General features: G+C 42.5%; 1 protein-coding gene across 1 annotated transcript; it reads left to right on the forward strand.

Annotated features, from left to right (window-relative positions):
* The first annotated feature begins 42 nt into the window (after positions 1 to 42).
* Positions 43 to 16,801, forward strand: srebf1 (sterol regulatory element binding transcription factor 1). The gene is made up of 19 exons (XM_026165076.1): positions 43 to 434; positions 3,289 to 3,840; positions 5,146 to 5,321; positions 5,438 to 5,575; positions 5,686 to 5,904; positions 6,036 to 6,150; positions 6,413 to 6,570; positions 8,963 to 9,179; positions 9,296 to 9,480; positions 9,648 to 9,909; positions 10,147 to 10,313; positions 10,573 to 10,741; positions 10,869 to 10,977; positions 11,224 to 11,333; positions 12,167 to 12,299; positions 12,446 to 12,611; positions 13,406 to 13,621; positions 14,261 to 14,372; positions 15,119 to 16,801. Exons 1-19 carry the CDS (start codon positions 329 to 331, stop codon positions 15,337 to 15,339), a joined length of 3,531 nt encoding a protein of 1,176 aa, XP_026020861.1. The 5' UTR covers positions 43 to 328; the 3' UTR covers positions 15,340 to 16,801.
* The last annotated feature ends 911 nt before the right edge of the window (positions 16,802 to 17,712 follow it).

Here is a 17,712-nt window from a genome sequence, read left to right on the forward strand (position 1 = left end):
TAGTTCAAAGGAGGGTGATTGGCTGGGGCAACTGTCAATCATCATCGGTTGGATGGGTTTCTCTGGCTACCGCTATAAGCACGTTAGTAGTGAATGAGCGTCGGTGTTTGGCTTGGTTTGACAAGTTTCCCAGGATGATGATGGGGCTAGTTGTGAGCAGTTAGTTGACACAAAAGTTACAAAAATAAGAAAAGTTGCAGCTCGCGTTGCGCATGTGACGAAAGGACAGGGATCTTGGTCCTTTTGTCAAATGTAAGGACTCAGAAGTTTCCGATTTCGCCGACAGTCAGTCAAGTCTACACTGGAAAGCCCAGACACGACAGTAAAGATGAACAGCCTGTCTTTTGACGATCATTCGTTGGATAATCTGGATCCAACACTGTCGCTTAACGACCCCAGTGATATTGACACGGCCCTCCTAAGCGACATTGATGGTAAGAAAATATAATGGTTGCTGCTGGCTTAAAACAGTTGCTAAAACCGGTAACACCGTACGTGTTATCATTCCTTTTCGTATCTTTAAGTGTTCTGCATGTAATAATCACACTAACAACATCACTTACAACGACATTCGATACAAAGACATCTTTTAAATAAAAGCTTTTAAAAGCTGAGAGCTAGCTTTCATCATCCACTGTTAGCTACATGCTAACTATCAGTGAGCAAGTATATGGAGGCTAGCCGGAAGTGATATTTGGGATGTTTTGTTAGTAATTTATAACGATGATTCTTGCAATATCAGAAGTCGTCTGTGTGTCTTACTGTTCAATAGAAAAATAGAAGCGCATTTCATGAGGCGAATATGTGACACTAACGTACAGCTAGCTTCGTGTGCGCCCCGCCCCCAGCGTGCTCCATAGACCGGGGTTACTGTCGTTCATTCCTCTCTTTTTGGGTTCACAGAGCCTCACTTGACCGATTTGACAAATATTTATGTATTTATGTATGCCAAATTAATCGGTTGAAAACTAATCTAGCCATATGCTCTGTGGACGACTTTATTTGTTTTCTTGCGAATATAGTGCTATCCACGTGCCCGTTTTTGCAAAAAACAAACAGCATATATAGTATGATTCATATATAAAATTCGTGCAACAATTTAAGCCTTCAATCGAAATCACAAGAGTATTTCGAGCATTGTTAAGATTTGGAGTTTTCTGTCAGTCTTCTTAAATTGGCCAGTATGTGTTTTGTGATTGGGGCGACGTGTAAATAAGATAACACGCACTGCGTAAACAGTGTTCATATCCTGCGGCCGTGCTCTCCATCTCTCTGACTTTGACCGACAGTAACCCTCTGTGACACTGCTCGATGGTAACCTCACACTCATTGCCACAGGCAGCTCTCCCTCTCTTTTCCTGTCTTGGGCTGATCGGCATAGCAAGTCTCCGAGATGCGCTCTGATTGGCCAAGAGCGATCACCTCATACACAACACTGCTTCACAAATCCAGGCTGCTCGTTTTTTTTCTTTTTTTATACTGCAGTCACAACATGAACTCAGAATCACTTAACAGAGAAATTAAACGCGGTCAACTGTCCTTGTAAAAAATGCTGTGAAAATTATTTCAGTGTCTTATGTCTTTCAAGAGCACACTGCTTCCTAGAATAAAAAATGATTAGTGAACACGTGCCATCTCACTTTTTTCCATGTAAAGTTTCTTTTTTGTCAGTTTTAAATCTTTGTAATTAGCTAATCTTCTGGAAAAGATACATATTAAAATGTTTTATATCTTTTAGATCATGCTAATGAAAACCTACAAGTCCATATGTGCACGAGCACAAATTAAGATTAATAACTCATTAATAATATACCACTTGGATTCTTGGACCTACAGCTGCACGCACATGATGAATGGCTTGATAAACTTAAAGTGTGAAATGTACTGTATACCTGTACCTGGTATTTCTTGCTGTGTTTTCTAACGCAACAAGAGGCAGTCTTTCTTGTAAAGTGTGTTTTTTAAACTGCGTAAGACACCCCATCTCCTGCTTGGATATTTTAAAGTAGTTTTCTAGTAATTCTTTGAGTGTTAATGGAAAATGTGATGAAACAAAACAAAATTTAGTTTTTAGCAATTTTAAACTGCTGTAGTCATAAGTACATGTGATGTACTACATTTACAGTCATGTGAAAAGAATGGACTCTATAAAAGCAGAAGTTTTTCTGGTTCGCAGTACATGGGTTTGTGGAAGTCCCAAATTCACCTCACGGTCAGAGAAACCTCAAAAAAACACATGAGCTACATAATCTACAGCATATTAAATTTTAACATTAATGACAGTAAAGTTGGAAAGAGACTGAACACAAATATGGGTTGAAGTTTAAAAAGCACATGCAGGAGCAAAGTTGCAGCTAAACAAACCAGAACAGTTTTAGAGCAATAATTCATAATGCACAACATCACACAGCATATCTGTATAAACACCTAATATCAACTGTTAAGCATAGCGATGGAATGGTGATGACTTGGGGGTTGTGTTTGGAACAACCTGCATTGATTGAGTTGACATAAACTCCTCTGTATTTCAAAGTATTCTAGAGTTAAGTGTGAGGCCATCTGTCCGATGCTTGGCCGAAATTGTGTCATGCAACAGGACAATGCTCCCAAGCACAGCAGCAAATGTACAAGATAGTGGCTGAAAAAGGAAACAGTCAAGATCTTGCAGTGACCCAGTTGAGGTCCAGACATCAACGCGGTAAGAAAATGCCGCGGGGAGACTTTAAAAGAGCTGTGCATGAACGAATGCCTGCAAAGGTCTGAACGAAACTTTTTTTACAGGACTGCATAAAGCCCCTTTAAAACCTTCTTTTTAATGCAACTTTGTTTGTTGCCATTTAGCTTTTTTTTTTTTTTTTTTTTTTTTTTTTTAAACCCAATACCAAAACACGCTTCAAGGTGATGCTCCTTTCTATTTGAGCATCACATTGGCCTTATCCATTTTTATGCATTCCCACTCTACACTGCAATTATATATTAATAATAATACTTAGATATATGATAACTTGCGTTTTTATTTTCTTTAGCATGACTGAAATTGTTGCCAGTGATGTTTGATCATAAACAGTCACAGCACATGTGGGTTGATTAATTGGTAATTAAAGTGCAGTTTGCTACTGAAATGGATAGTACGGTAATTCAATCTCTAAACAAGTTTTCTCGAGAAATTTACAGTTCCTATAGATTTGATCTTGGTCCATATTTAATTGTTTAAAGCTGGCAAATTGCTATAAATTTTCTACTTGAACAATAACATTCACAGTGGCTGTGATTTGTCTTCCTGTTTAGACATGCTCCAGCTCATCAGCAACCAGGACATGGAGTTTGGAGGACTCTTTGATGCCCCTCCATACACCACGGCTCCTCCCATACAAGAGATTCATGGTTTGACTCAGACCATCACCTCAGCTTCCCCCCCAGCCACCACTACCACACCTCCATCTTCATCTTCCATCCTAAGCAGTAACCCCCATCTGGATGCACTGCTGGGCCCTCCTATTACTCGTAGCTCGTCCAGCCCAGACAAAGCCTTTCAGCCTCCCACCTTCCAGCAGTCTCCCCTGGCCCAGGTACCCAGCTCCACCCAGAGGCAGCAGCCGTCCTCCCCACAACAAGCTCAAAGCATCAGACAGACCCAAGTGGAGCAACCCCAACCAGTTCTCAGCCCGTCTGCTCCTTCCCAGGCAGCTTCACCTAATGGCTCCCCAGGACCAAACCCAGCATTCAGCTTAACGCCTCAGGCACTCTTCACCTCTCCTGCACCCCAGACTCCACCACAGACACAGACACAGCCACAGCCTCAGGCCCGGACCAACTACAGCAGCCCAAACAGCTACACAGGTAAGCCCTCTCTGATGGTGATGATTGAGTCATAGATTATGTGCGAGTTAGATGGTAGGGGGTATCAAACTGTGCTTTAAAAATAAAACCTTTAAGGGAAAGGATGAAAATAAAACTGTGATGTTATTGTAGTGTGTTTCTTCACATAGAGACAAGTTCCTTGACTTTGCATGTCTGATGTTGGATCTTTCTAATCCAGTTCTGTCTGCATCGTTGACCAGCAAGCTTCCTGCTGTCTTTAGCTTTTTACAACTTTCATTAACCTGGCTTAACCAGTTTATTTTGTTCTGTAATTTACAGTTAAAGTTCAAGGTTTTTGAACCTTTTTTTGCGCAGTGAAAATGACAAACCTCTTGTGTCAGGTATTCAGTGAGGGGGAAAAATGGGTTATTAAGGAAAATGTTAATATCTCATTTTTGTCAATTGTGATTTGATTAAAATATGTGATGCTAACCTTTCAGTCGTTAGACTTCTTTTCAACAATACATGCACTGCTGTTTTACCGACTTTTCAAATACAAACAAATGGAATCTCATAGAGATACATAACCTCATTTACCAGCGTTATTTTTCTCTAAAGGAAAAAAAGGGGAGAATGACAAATTGTCATCTGTGAAGGAAAAAAACTCCAAGTGTTTATTTATATTTCTGTTAAATGCTGAGGATGTTTTTAGTGGCTCACATAAAGCACATTTGTGTTAACCATGGAATCTAGCAGCTGATGCCCAGTGCCCTGCAAGTTTGCTGTTCACGTGCATCGCATTTATCAGGACACTAGGTCATTTAACCTCGCATGATTTCTAATTAATGTCGTAATCTCATAGACTTTGGTCAGCTGCGTAAGAGTTTGCAAGTGAAATGAAATTTATGTGTGTGGACAAGACGTGGAACATTGGTGGGTACACAGTAGACAGTCCACTGCATGTGCATATCTTTATCCATATCTCTTAAAGCTTGGTGGAGATAAGCGAAAGTAGCGGCCATATCATTTGGAGAGTATCGCATTTATAATGAGTCCATAGTTCACCTTTTGCCTACAAAGTCTTAAAACTAATGCAGTTTTGATGAAATTAAGAGTTCAGGTGTTTTTTACTTTTAAAGCTGGCGGTTCTTTTGGAAGCTTAAATGTTGAAATGGGTAGTGTGCTACTACACCGTTAAATGATCACGGAAATTTTAACACAAACCATCAAATACTTAACATATAAAAATGTTACTTTCAAGTTGGAATTGCTCGGATTTTACTTCAAATTTTACCTGTGTGATTTAAGTCTTTTTGGCATCAATGTGTTGTTGTTTTTTTCTAGCTGGCAGTCCCAGCAGTGTGAGCACTCCTGCCACCAGTTTGTCATCCTCACCGCCGAGCATTCAGCCAGTGGCCATTCAGGCTCAGCTCCAAGGGCTGACAACTGCATCTCCTCTCCTGACCACGTCAACAAGCCCTCCGGTTCAAACTGTCGCAGCCCACGTACAGCAAGTACCTGTAAGTGTGTGAAGGTGTTCTCTGAGCGAGCCTGGATGGACTTAAAAACGAATGCACTGCAGTCCTCGTTTACGTAAATGAATTTTCGGTGCATCTATCTGCCCTGGTGTCCTCAGGTGTTGCTTCAGCCCCAGTTCATCAAGGCCGAGAGTCTACTGCTGACCACTTTGAAGCCTGACCCCTGCATGGTCACTACTGTAGCTTCTCCCACGTCCCTGGCCACCACCACCCCAGCACAGAGCACTTCGCTGCAGGTAGATGCACAATATGAACTCAAACCTAATACTGAAGTCACACAGTGCACCGCTGTCGAGTTTACACCCACGCTGTTAACCCTGGCACTTACATCATCCTGTTTTCTCAGGCATTCATGGGTGGGGGTACTTTCCTGACTACAGTGCCTGTCATGGTGGATGCTGAAAAGCTTCCCATCAACCGCATCGCTATCAGTGGTAAGCCGGCTGGCCAGCCACACAAAGGGGAGAAGCGCACCGCCCACAACGCTATTGAGAAGCGGTACCGCTCCTCCATCAATGACAAAATCATGGAGCTGAAAGACTTGGTGGCTGGCACTGATGCTAAAGTAAGAAGCACGTATTTACAAGCATCCCACGCTTTTTATGCCATATTCTTTTTTTCTTTTTTTGTCCAGTTGTCTTTTTCATGAACAGCAGAGGTCTAATAATTCGGTTGGTCTTTTTCTTTCATTTCTAGCTCAATAAATCTGCAGTACTGAGGAAAGCCATCGACTACATCCGTTACCTGCAGCAGACTAACCAGAAGCTCAAACAAGAGAACATGACTCTTAAAATGGCAGCCCAGAAAAACAGTATGTGCTTAAAATGCTCTTTTCTTTATTCGTCAACAGCCTCTTGGGATTTTATTTCAATTTCTTGAAAGTCAATCATTCCGGTAACCTTTAACAACAATGACTGCTGATTTTTTTTTTTTTTTTTTTTTAATCCTGAAAAGACAAATATAAAATGAAATGAAGTGTATTGTAGGGTTTTCTTTTCTTTTGTACCCTTGATTGACCCTCTAACTACTCCCTTCATCATCTTTTTTTTTTTTTTTAAACCCCTTTTCTACAGAGTCTCTTAAGGACCTGGTTGCCATGGAGGTGGATGGACAGGCTGATGTGAAGAGCGAGCTGCCCACCCCGCCAGCCTCTGACGTGGGTTCCCCAACTTCCTTCTCTCACTGTGGCAGTGACTCAGAACCTGACAGTCCAATGGGAGAGGACACAAAGGTATGCAGAGCTCATTTAAACTAAACATTTGAGATGAGGGTTCGGGATAGAGATGCAAGGACAGATGGTTTGTTCCCATTAGGTTTGCGTTTGAATGAAAGTTAGGACTCTGTAAAATATATATTTGAAAAAATCTGAATTTGCAAATCATTCAAATCCTGCATTGACATGAAAATGATGCGAAGAAAACATTTCAAATTTTGAAAGTTTTCTTTCTTATTTTGAATTCGAGGCCAGCAAAAGCAAAGCGTTTAAAGACAAATGTAGATACACCGGCATGTTTCCCGCTGGTTTGCGTCACCTTTAAGCAGGCGCGAGGGAACCGTGGAGAACAGTTGCTGTAGTTCTGAAAGCACAATCTTTTTCTGTGCTTGCTTGATATAGGATTTCAGCTGCTCAGCAGTCTGAACATTTGGCACATTGTGAAAGGAAAAACACAACAACGGACGCTCTGTGGGTGACAGCCCTGTCAGAATGCAGGCAGGTCAGTTTAGCTGCCAGACTCTCTGCAGATGGATGCATGCAATTTGGTAGTGTGCTGGCAAAGTGGCCAAGCCCTTCATTAAAAAAAAAAAAAGACATTGTCTTGATAGTAGCATATGTTAGTGTTAATGGTGCCTTTTATAAGATGGGCAGCAGCTGTGAATAAATGTTTAGAATAGGTTTTTTTATGGATGCAGGGACACCAGCACAGCACTGGTTAGTGGACTCATTTGAGCCCATGCGGTGAATTGATGGGTTGGGAATGAAAATTAAGATACATTAAATTGTTGGAAGTATTTGTCCACACAGTTCTTCACACTGTGATGAATCCCCAACAGTTTTTTTTTTCCATAGACTGCTTTAATGATTTGCATATTCTCAAAATAGAAAATGAGATATGGCTAACTGAAACTAGATAAAACCTGTTTTTGCTGTGCTTTGTTTATTCCTTTATGCATATGGTGCCATCTGTATGGGATTTCTTTTGTTTATTGTAACAACAAGCCTTGGTTACCTTTCACATTTGAATAGATACAGATACCTGTACCTGGGCTTTGGTACTGTTTTTTTGGTATTTTACTCATTGTGACATAATAAATCCAAGATTTCTCTTACAAAAATAAGTCCAAACTTCTCACTTGAAACATTTTGTTATTTAATGCTTTGGTCGCTGTCTGGCAGTGAACACCGGGTTCGGACAGTCTCGGTCGTTGTGTCCTTGGGCAAGACACTTCACCTACCGCCTACTGGTGTTGGCCAGAGGGGCCGATGGCGCGACATGGCAGCCTCGCTTCTGTCAGTCTGCCCCAGGGCAGCTGTGGCTACAACTGTAGTTGCCTCCACCAGTGTGTGAATGTGAGAGTGAATGAATAGTGGCATTGTAAAGCACTTTAAGGGCCCCGAAAAGCGCTATATAAATGCAATCCATTATTATCATTATTATTATTATAACACATTTAATATTAATTCTAAGCTATAATTAGTTGCGATTATCTACCAATGCTTTGGATATACAATCTCACATGACGTGTATGTTTGCCGTAAACAGCACGCGAGTTAAAATTTCAAACAACACAGTGAAAAAAGTCCTGTTTTTTTTGCGTGCAGCGTGTCCGACTTACTAATTAATTACCTGACGAAGATTTTTCATCATCGTCATCATCCATTGGTTCACACTCTTGTACACTGGTGACAGATGTGCTAAATTAAGCTGCAGTGATTGTGAATTTGGCTTTCGGGCTATCAGATCTGGTGCATTCTTCGAGCTGTGTTTTGTGTTTGACCAGGTGTTTCCTCAGATTAGATGCATTGCCGTTTCCAGCTTTGCATTTTGCACTACAAACGTGGGAGAGAACATTGTCTGTGCCGAGCTCTGAAAGTGTGAGCTCGCCTGAGTCTGTTTTTGGCTCGTCACACCGCCATTGCCTTGCGTGTGTGCTTGCCGGAGTGACGTCACGGCAGGAGTGACGTCACACGAACTCGGCCTATTTCTTCCTTTAACCCAAATGTGCTCTGGTGATAAAATTTGGCATCAGCTGATTTTTGTGAATTGGAGTTTGGTCGGTGCCATGGTGACGGCTTAAAGCACCTCACCTTGCTAAACTTCCTTCACAGGCGCTCCCATGAACAATCTAGGAAACTGTTGCCAACAGAAACCTTGACCACACTGCAACTGTCAGTCTTAATAGACACAAAAAAAAAATACAAACGTGATTCTTTTGGCTGCGAAAAAATTCTCCATGAACACCCATGATGCTTGACAGCTTGTGTACAGCGCTCAACTATTAATCAACCACTATAACACCTCAAAAATGTAATTACTCATACTTTTTGTCAGATTGATGTTGCTGCCTGAATTAATAAACTGAATAATCACAAATGTGTCCTTCTGGATTCTCTCGTGTGTCAGCCAAATATAGGCACGCCGGACCAGTCGACAGCAGGTGGCAGTGCCGTTGGCATGTTGGACCGTTCCCGTATGGCGTTGTGCGCCTTTACCTTTCTCTTCCTCTCCCTCAACCCTTTGGCTGCTCTGTTCTGTTCATCGGGTAGCAGCTCATCTGGAAATACTGAAGCTGTAAGCACCCATCACGCGGGCAGGACCGTCCTGGGTGTGGATGTCGCAGGTACAGAGTGGGGAAAATGCTGGGAGGGAGACAGATGGCAGTGATTCAAATTTCACATAATTAGCTCTCAATAAATAGATTTTCTTTGCAGTTAAATGACTCTGTGTTGTTTATAGCTGACTCATGGGGCTGGATGGATTGGATGCTCCCGACTATACTGGTGTGGTTACTGAACGGTATTCTGGTATCAGGAGTTCTAATACGGCTGTTGGTGTATGGAGAACCTGTAACCAGACCACATTCTGGATCATCCGTCTTGTTCTGGAGGCATCGCAAACAGGCTGACCTGGACCTGGCAAGAGTATGCTTCTTTTTTTCTTTTCAACGTGTGCCCAATTGACAAATTGTACTGATCCACAAGGAGGAATTTGACCATATTTAAATCAGAAATCCTTCTGAACTCTCACAGAATCTATAAAGTGGCTCTTCGTCTGTTTTCTCTCACTATTTATCTTTTACACTTCACAGGGAGATTTTGCTCAAGCCAGTCACAACCTGTGGACTTGTCTGAAGGCTCTCGGTCGCCCCTTACCCACCTCCCAGTTGGACTTGGCCTGCGCAGCGCTCTGGTCTTTGCTAAGATTCTGCCTCCAGCGTCTATGGGTTGGCCGCTGGCTAGCTGCCAGGGCAGGAGGGCTGCGATCTGATCGCCCCCTGCAGGAGGATGCCTGCAAAAGCAGCCGTGATGCCGCCCTGGTTTACCACCGCTTGCACCAGCTTCACATGACAGGTTGGTCACCATAAGAGTCCTGCTTTTAGATCAGATCAGTGTGACACGCTGGACATTAGGAGGTGAATTGTCATTCATTTCAAAGCGACTCAGCAACATTTGAAGTAAGGTTTAAAAAGCATTGCAGTCTTTGCTGTGCAAAAAGATTCTGTCTAAAGATAAATTCCAGTTTAAATAATTTTTGTGAATATTTAAAAAAAAAAAATTTGTTTTCTTGTCTTCGATCTGTGCCTGCAGGTAAACTGAATGGCAGCCACCTCTCAGCAGTGCACATGTCTTTAAGTGCAGTGAACCTTGCAGAGTGTTCTGGCTCATGCCTGCCTGTGGCCTCGCTGGCTGAGATCTATGTTTCTGCGGCTCTACGAGTCAAAGCCAGTTTGCCGAGGGTTCTGCATTTCACCTCTGTGAGTCCCTGTTGTTTGCACAAGCATACGCGTCTTGCTCAGTCATTTATAAGCAGTGTTTTTACCCCGACTCTGTTTCTTTTGTGCTCACGTGATGTAACAACAACCAGTTTTGAGTTGACATTTTGTTTAATTTATCTTTCATGGTTAATAAACATTCACTGAGGTGATTAAAGATCCTGCGATCTGTCCTAACGTGTAATATTTTAAACTACACCGAACCAAAACCTTTTTTTTTTGTTTTTCCTTCTTTTGACAGCGTGTGTTCCTGAGCAGTGCTCGTCAAGCTTGCCTATCTTCCAGCGGCAGTGTCCCCCCAGCCATGCAGTGGCTTTGTCACCCACTAGGTCACCGCTTCTTCGTGGATGGGGACTGGGCTATTCGCAGCACCCCTAAAGAAAGCATCTACAGCCAAGCTGGCAACACTGGTCAGTGAAAGCAAAAGTTTGCACTCAGTGTATAACTGTGTTTTTACAATACCTAATTTGGAATCCTCTTGCCTACAATATGCAGGCACATTCTGATGTTTATATTTGTTATTGGTTTCCCTTGCAGTGGATCCTCTGGCTCAGGTGACTCAGGCATTTAGAGAACACCTCCTGGAAAAGGCTCTGTACTGTGTGGCCCAGCCTCGCGGAGAGAAAAATACAAGTCCGGGAGACGGGTGAGAAATCAAGACGGGCTTTCATATAATCGATTCTTGTAACTTTTGGTTCGTTTGCTTTTCTTGGCAACAAGTTACGGTTTACTTCTCATAGAGTCACCAACATACAAAGAAAGGAATGAGGATAATAAACGCAGAATTAAATTTGGCATTTAAAAAGAAAACCCTTTTGTAGGTATGTTTTATTTTAACGATTTGTGGGGCAAAATAACCATTCAGTGTGTGTGCGTGTGTGTGTGTCCTCAGCGAGTATGCCGATGCCCTGGAATATCTCCAGCTGTTGATTAATGCTTCAGATGCGGCTGGTGCCACCTCACAGTCCTTTGCTATTGGGTCCAACATGGCAACTGTCACAGGTATGGCTATGGAAACTGTCGTTTCTGTTTGCGGTCTCATTTGTATTGAAAAGTAATCTTTGACAGTGTATCTTCAGCGCTAAAAACATTAGCGATCACTAATGGTACCGACTTTTTAATCTGGTTAAAATTTGCTTTTAGAAAAATCAGAACTTGCCTCTAAATGTTTCTGTTGCTTAAGTACATCAAGCAGTTACACTGTCTAGATGCGTACTCCTTACTTCACTGCTACTTATCTTTTTTGCAATAATTGCATTAGCCTTCTCTGCACACTGCTCTTTTTTTTACTGCGCGTGCAGAATAAGAAGCTGTGTGACAAAGTTCATTTTTACACTACAGAGATCAAGTAGCTTGATTTCCCTTTGACTTCCATCCTCCCACCGCTTTCCTTTGTCCTTACTGATCACTGATCTGAGCGAGAGAGGGCTAGGTGAAAGGGAGGCATTCGCTAGATTGCTTCATCTATCTTCAGCACTGTCAAATTGGTGATCACCTTGAGAGGAAGGAGGGAGCGGGAGGGATGAGAGACTGTGCAGGGATTTTAATAGGAGACTTTTCTTGGCAGAGCCTCAGGTTACTCGCTACATGTTTTAGAAGTCTGTGTGTGTTGCCCTGTGTTAAATGGAGTACTTTTTCCTTGTGAGGGAGTCGTCAAAATCCTCCAGGGTAGAAACAGATTGATTCAGAGGTCAAAATGCAGACAGCAGCTGTCTGCACGGGTGCACCGCCATGCATGCTAAATGTGAAAGTGGACACTCTGGGATTTAAATATCTGCATGTTTGTTTCTGTCTGAGGGTGTCTCAGCTTTGACTGTTTTTCCTCTAATATCCAGGCTGTGACCCTCATTCTAAGTGGTGGTCCTCAATCACTGTGGTGATCATCAACTGGCTCCAAGGAGATGATGCCGCAGCAGAGAGACTGTATCCGACGGTTGAGCACCTGCCCCGCAGTCTGCAGAACGCAGAGTAAGTTAGACGTATAAAGATGTGAATTTGGAACTTTGCCCTGCAAATGCCAGGCTAAGGACACACACCCACCCACCCTCTAACACTTACACCACTTTAACCTGTGTCCTTTGTCTGTTGCCCGCCCACCACTCTCTTTCTATCAGGAGTCTTCTGCCCAAAGCCTGTCTGAACACATTCAGGGCAGTGCGAGCTCTGCTGTCCAAGCCAGAAAACTGCCAATTGAGTCTGAGCTACAGTGACAAGGCCAGCGCCCTGCTCCGAGACAGCCTCAACCTGGGACCACACTGTCATAGCTCCAGTTTAGACAAGGTACGCACAAAGAAAGGCACAATCTCTTCCAGATTTGTGCACGTAAGTGATGTTTATTACACCTAGGAGGGACATTTCATTAAGGTGGCAACATCTGCACGAGGGGAAAAAAATGCACAAGAATACTTAAAGTGTCGGGAATAGTTACATAGTTATAAAGTGATTAAACGATGCACGCACACAGACACGTGCACCTTTGTCACAGTACAAAGCGACACACTTCACCAGACAGCGAATCCCTCGCAGCATCTCCACTCTGCGATGCTGCAGTGTCCTACCCTCTGGCACTCAGCAGATGGTGATGCTGGTGGATAGGTAGCTCACAGCGGTGTATGTGCATGGCCAGAGCTGCAGTGCATTGTAGTTGCATTGCATGTGTGTCTCAGCTGAGTGCAATGTACCTGCAGTGCAACACAGAGCTGGGCCACTCACAGCAGAACACACACTCGCGTAGGAGAGGTGGAAAATGTCCTTTAGCGTCGATTAGAGATGCATAACATAACGAAAAGTGACTGTTTTAATAATAGCAGCTGAAACTATTTGTAGATTAACATCCTGAGCAAAATGTGATGGATATTACTTATTTTTATAAACTGGAAGCGGTGTTGTATGACAAACATGCAAACATTTTTTTAGTCTAATTCTTGGTGTTTTTCAAAACATGACATATTCATCATACTTCAGTATCCAGTTCTGAGGTCAGTGGAGACTGGGGCTTTTTTTCTCCCTTTTCTTTTCATTTTTGTTTTTAAGTTGAGAATATTTGAGCACTAAAGCTAATTATTTCTCGCTAGGTTGTCCAGTTGCTGTTGTGCGATCTGCTGCTGGTTATGAGGACAAATGTCTGGCGTCTGCAGCAACAAGGGGCCACTCCCACGGGACAAGGCTCAGCGGGGACCAGCGGCCCTGCGGGCATTCAGCAGGCCTCTCCACCAGAGCTCGTGGGCTTTCAGCAAGACCTCAGCTCGCTACGCAAATTGGCACAGAGTTTCAGACCTGCGATGCGAAGAGTATGTAAAACCTTGTCACCACATTCTGTCTTTTAAGTTTTCTCTTTTGGTTTATCAAAGCTCTGTGCTGGGCCTAATATGAGGGAAGAGTTTGTGCTAAATCTGAAGTTTGTCTCAACTGAAAACTATTTCAGTAGTTGCATACAAAGACACTGGATCTGAGTGCAGCATGCTATCCAAACCAAAACATGCTAAGATGAATCTTAAGATGCTCTTTAATGAAAGTGTAAAACACAAATCTGCTGCATATGTATCGTGAATGAGTGAATTAAAAAGAATAGAATTTCTTCACTTAATAAAGGCACAGAGCAGCACATTGGAAATGGATACAAATATAATCCAGTGCACGTATTTGCAGGCAGTGCAGGGTATATATAGTTCTCTGTGAGGTTGGGAGGTGTTACAGCACACACATGCACGCACACACACACACACACACACACACACACACACACACACACACACACACACGCGCACACACACACCCTGAGGCAAGCGTTTAGCAGCATTGTTCACAAGACTTCAAAGTCTCTCAGAGGTAGAGCCGAGCATTATGTGTGAGTCATCATCACTCGCTGTCGTCCCTCCTCCTCCTCCTCTTCTCTCACCTCTCTCTCTTTGCACTCCATCCCTTTCCAGTTGTTTCTCCATGAAGCTACGGCCAGGCTGATGGCGGGGGCCAGTCCCACCCGCACACATCAGCTTCTGGATCGCTCACTGCGGCGCAGAGCAACACCCGGAGCCAAGACAGGTGTGTGTGTGTGTGTGTGTGTGTGTGTGTGTGTGTGTACAATATTACTGTGGATTTGATATTTCATTCAGTCTGCACTGGTGATTCTGTTTTAATAACTCCTGTTGATATTTTTAATTTGGTGAAGTAACAGAGAAAGCTCTGAATATTTATGTCACTCAGTCCTTATCTAATCCGTCTGCTTTGAAAATGTATTTCTTTATTAAGTCTAGTCAAAAAAGGGCCAGGATTTAATAAGTGCAGCTTCTACATTCTGTGGATGTGATGCTTTTTCTTGACTTATTTTTTATTAAACTAAGTATATATCTGTTTGAGACATTCGGAGATCCTCCTGAATTGCTAGAAAACAATTTCTTTACATTATTTTCTAAGGTTCTTTAGAATACTTGATAAATGGATAAACAGGTGAAATCCAATATATTTTAATATATTTTACACTAAAAGCAATCTATGGATTGTTAGACTCAATTACTTTAGTTTTTTTTTTTTAGTATTTGCTTTATTTACCATTCATTTAGCTTGTTTTGTGGCAGACAGAGAAGCTGGGACATGCTGTTGATTTGTCATTGTGTTTATAAGTGATGGTGGGAGGCTTTTTGGAGAAGGGCAGGCCATTTCAGTTTTCGTTATAAATCAGATCAGTGATTAAACTCTGTTTGGCTGTTGCTGGTTAACGACATCAAAAAGATCACCCGAAATTCCACAGTAACTAACTGTTTTTGTTTTTGTGTGTTGTGTGTGTGCAGAGGAGTGTGAGATGCGGCCTGGCCAGCGGGAGCAGGCGGAGGCTGTGATGCTGGCGTGCCGCTACCTTCCTCCGTCCTTTCTTTCGGCTCCGGGCCAAAGGGTGGGCATGCTGGCCGACGCTGCCCGCACCCTGGAGAAGCTGGGAGACAAGAGGACCCTCCACGACTGCCAGCAAATGATCATAAAACTGGGCAGCGGCACCACTGTCACCAACAGCTAGAGGGGGATGGGTGCTGAGAGACACGCATGGACGTTGTGTACATATATATATATATATAAACATCTGTAACATATAAAGTCACACAGACAGAAGACAAAACCATACAGTCTCTCTTTGGTGAGCAGCTATCGAACAGATTTGTACAGATTCATATCAAACTGGATTTTCTTCATGCGTTGTCCCTCCCATCACCCCAGTCAAACAACAAAACACTTGTCGAGTTCGCACTCTTGTTGCTGCGGATTATTTAAAAAAAAAACGATTTTCCTCTTGTCAAAATAAAAAAATAAAAAGGATCCCTTGGTGAGAATGTGTTGCAGTGCCACAGTTTGCCCACAAAGAGGAGCTGTCGTGTCCTAATGGAAACTGGAGAGGGTGAGAAGTATGAAAGAGGTTTTTGCCCTGCGTTTACTGGCGTATCCCCACTCGCCCCACTTTTCTTTCGTTCTTTTTTTCCCCGATTAGCGGAGAGCTTAGTGGGCTGGAGTGGCGGGCTGCTCTGATTGGTTGCAGAATGAGGCATCTGTGTTTTTGTGGGAGAAAAACGAGAACTTGTATTGGTCTGAGCGCGTGGGCTTGTGTGGTGGGAAAGCACTAAACCGTAACTGTCGAGGTAAATAAAACAAAAACACAACAACAACAAAAAAAATCATGCCTCACAAGCTGAGCCCCGTTTCTCTATCTGCACTAAGCCTGTGAGGCTGATTTCAGTGAGATAAGTAATATTATGGCTTTATGAGGTTATTTTCATAGAGGTCGCGTTTTGTTTGTTTTTTCCTTCTTGTTTTGCTGTGTACATATTTTAATATGTATTTATAATCTTATGATCTTTCATCAAGCAGTATTTTGCATAAGAAGAGTGATTTAATGCCTGTTTTTCCTTTTTTAATCTTGCTTTATTTTGCAGTTTTAAACTAGGCGCCGCATATCTTGTGCGGTATCAGGTTAGCGTTGCATACCCATGCGACTGTCGTAGGCACTGGCTAGTTGTAAATCAACAGCTCAAGCTAAACATGAGCTGTTGGTACAACTTTTTGTAGTTTGTACAACTACAAAAAGTTGCGTATGTCATGCAGAAGGTTTTGAAATAATTAACTTTTTTTCCTTTTGTTCCAAAGAAAACCTGTGACAAATCTTTTCTTTATTTGTAGCTGTAATGTTACTTTTTCTTTCAATTATTGGTTTCTTTCCTAGAGAAAGCACCATGTTTTAATTTTTAAGAGGATTGTTTTGGGGGGGTTTTTAACAAATTTTTTGACATGTCCTAGGACCAGTATATTTTTTTTTATAGCATGTGACTAATGTGAAAGACTGAAAAACATGGGATTAAGATGACAGTGATGCAACCATGTCTGAAGGTAATGTTGATGTAGACCTTTCAATGACATGCTTTCATCTCTTCTATGTTCTTCATCTATTCCTTTTCGTCATGTAAATATTAAAATATTTTGTAAAGAAGAAATGAGCGTTTCCTGTGGTATTTGAAACAACTGGGTAATACGGGTTGAAAAATGATCAATAATTAAAAGTCTTACACTAACCTGAGATGATGTCTGCATTGTGTCTGGCTGAAATTCTAACTCAGATATGGACTAATGTCAGCAAAGGCTCCATTTTTCGGGTTGAGTTTCACGCAGGATTCCCTTCCTGACATAACCCCAAAGGGGACTTGTGTCTCCAGCTGGAATCAAACCAGTGACCTTAAGCTTGCCAATAAATGTGTTGGAACACGTCATTAGGTGCACCTTCCTAATACTGGGTTAGAACCCCGTTTATTACTTTGTGGCGAATTCAACAAAGTTCCTCTGAGATTTTGGTACATATTGGTGCGATAGCATCACGCAGCTGCTGTAGATTTGTCGAAACATTCGGATACAGTGAATTCGTCATGTTCAAGCAGCCAGGTTCATATGATTTGAGCTTTGTGACACAGTATGTTATCTTGCTGGAAGGACCCATCAGAGTTGGTACACTGTGGTCATAAAGGGCTGGATATGGTCAGCGACAACACTCAGGTAGGCTTTGGTGTTTAAACAATGCTTGGTTGCTGGTAAGGAGCCCAAAGTGTGCCACAAAAATCTCCCCCACACAATTACACCATCACCTAATCATAATTATAAGGTAGAGTGAATTCATGCTGTTTTTGCCTACCAACCAAATGTCATGACAGAAATTGAGATCCATCAGACCAGGCATCTGTCGTCCAATTTAGGTGACCCGTGAGAACTGTAGCCTCAGTTTCCTGTTCTTAGCTGACAGGAGTGGCAGCCAGTGTGGTCTTCTGCTGCTGTAGCCCATCTCCTTCAAGTTTTGACGTGTTGTGCAGTCAGAGACGCTCTTCTGCATAACTTAGTTGTAAGAAGGAGTGATTTG

The sequence above is a fragment of the Astatotilapia calliptera genome, chromosome 4 (assembly GCF_900246225.1).
Source record: "Astatotilapia calliptera chromosome 4, fAstCal1.2, whole genome shotgun sequence".
In the NCBI taxonomy this organism is placed as follows: Eukaryota; Metazoa; Chordata; class Actinopteri; order Cichliformes; family Cichlidae; genus Astatotilapia; species Astatotilapia calliptera.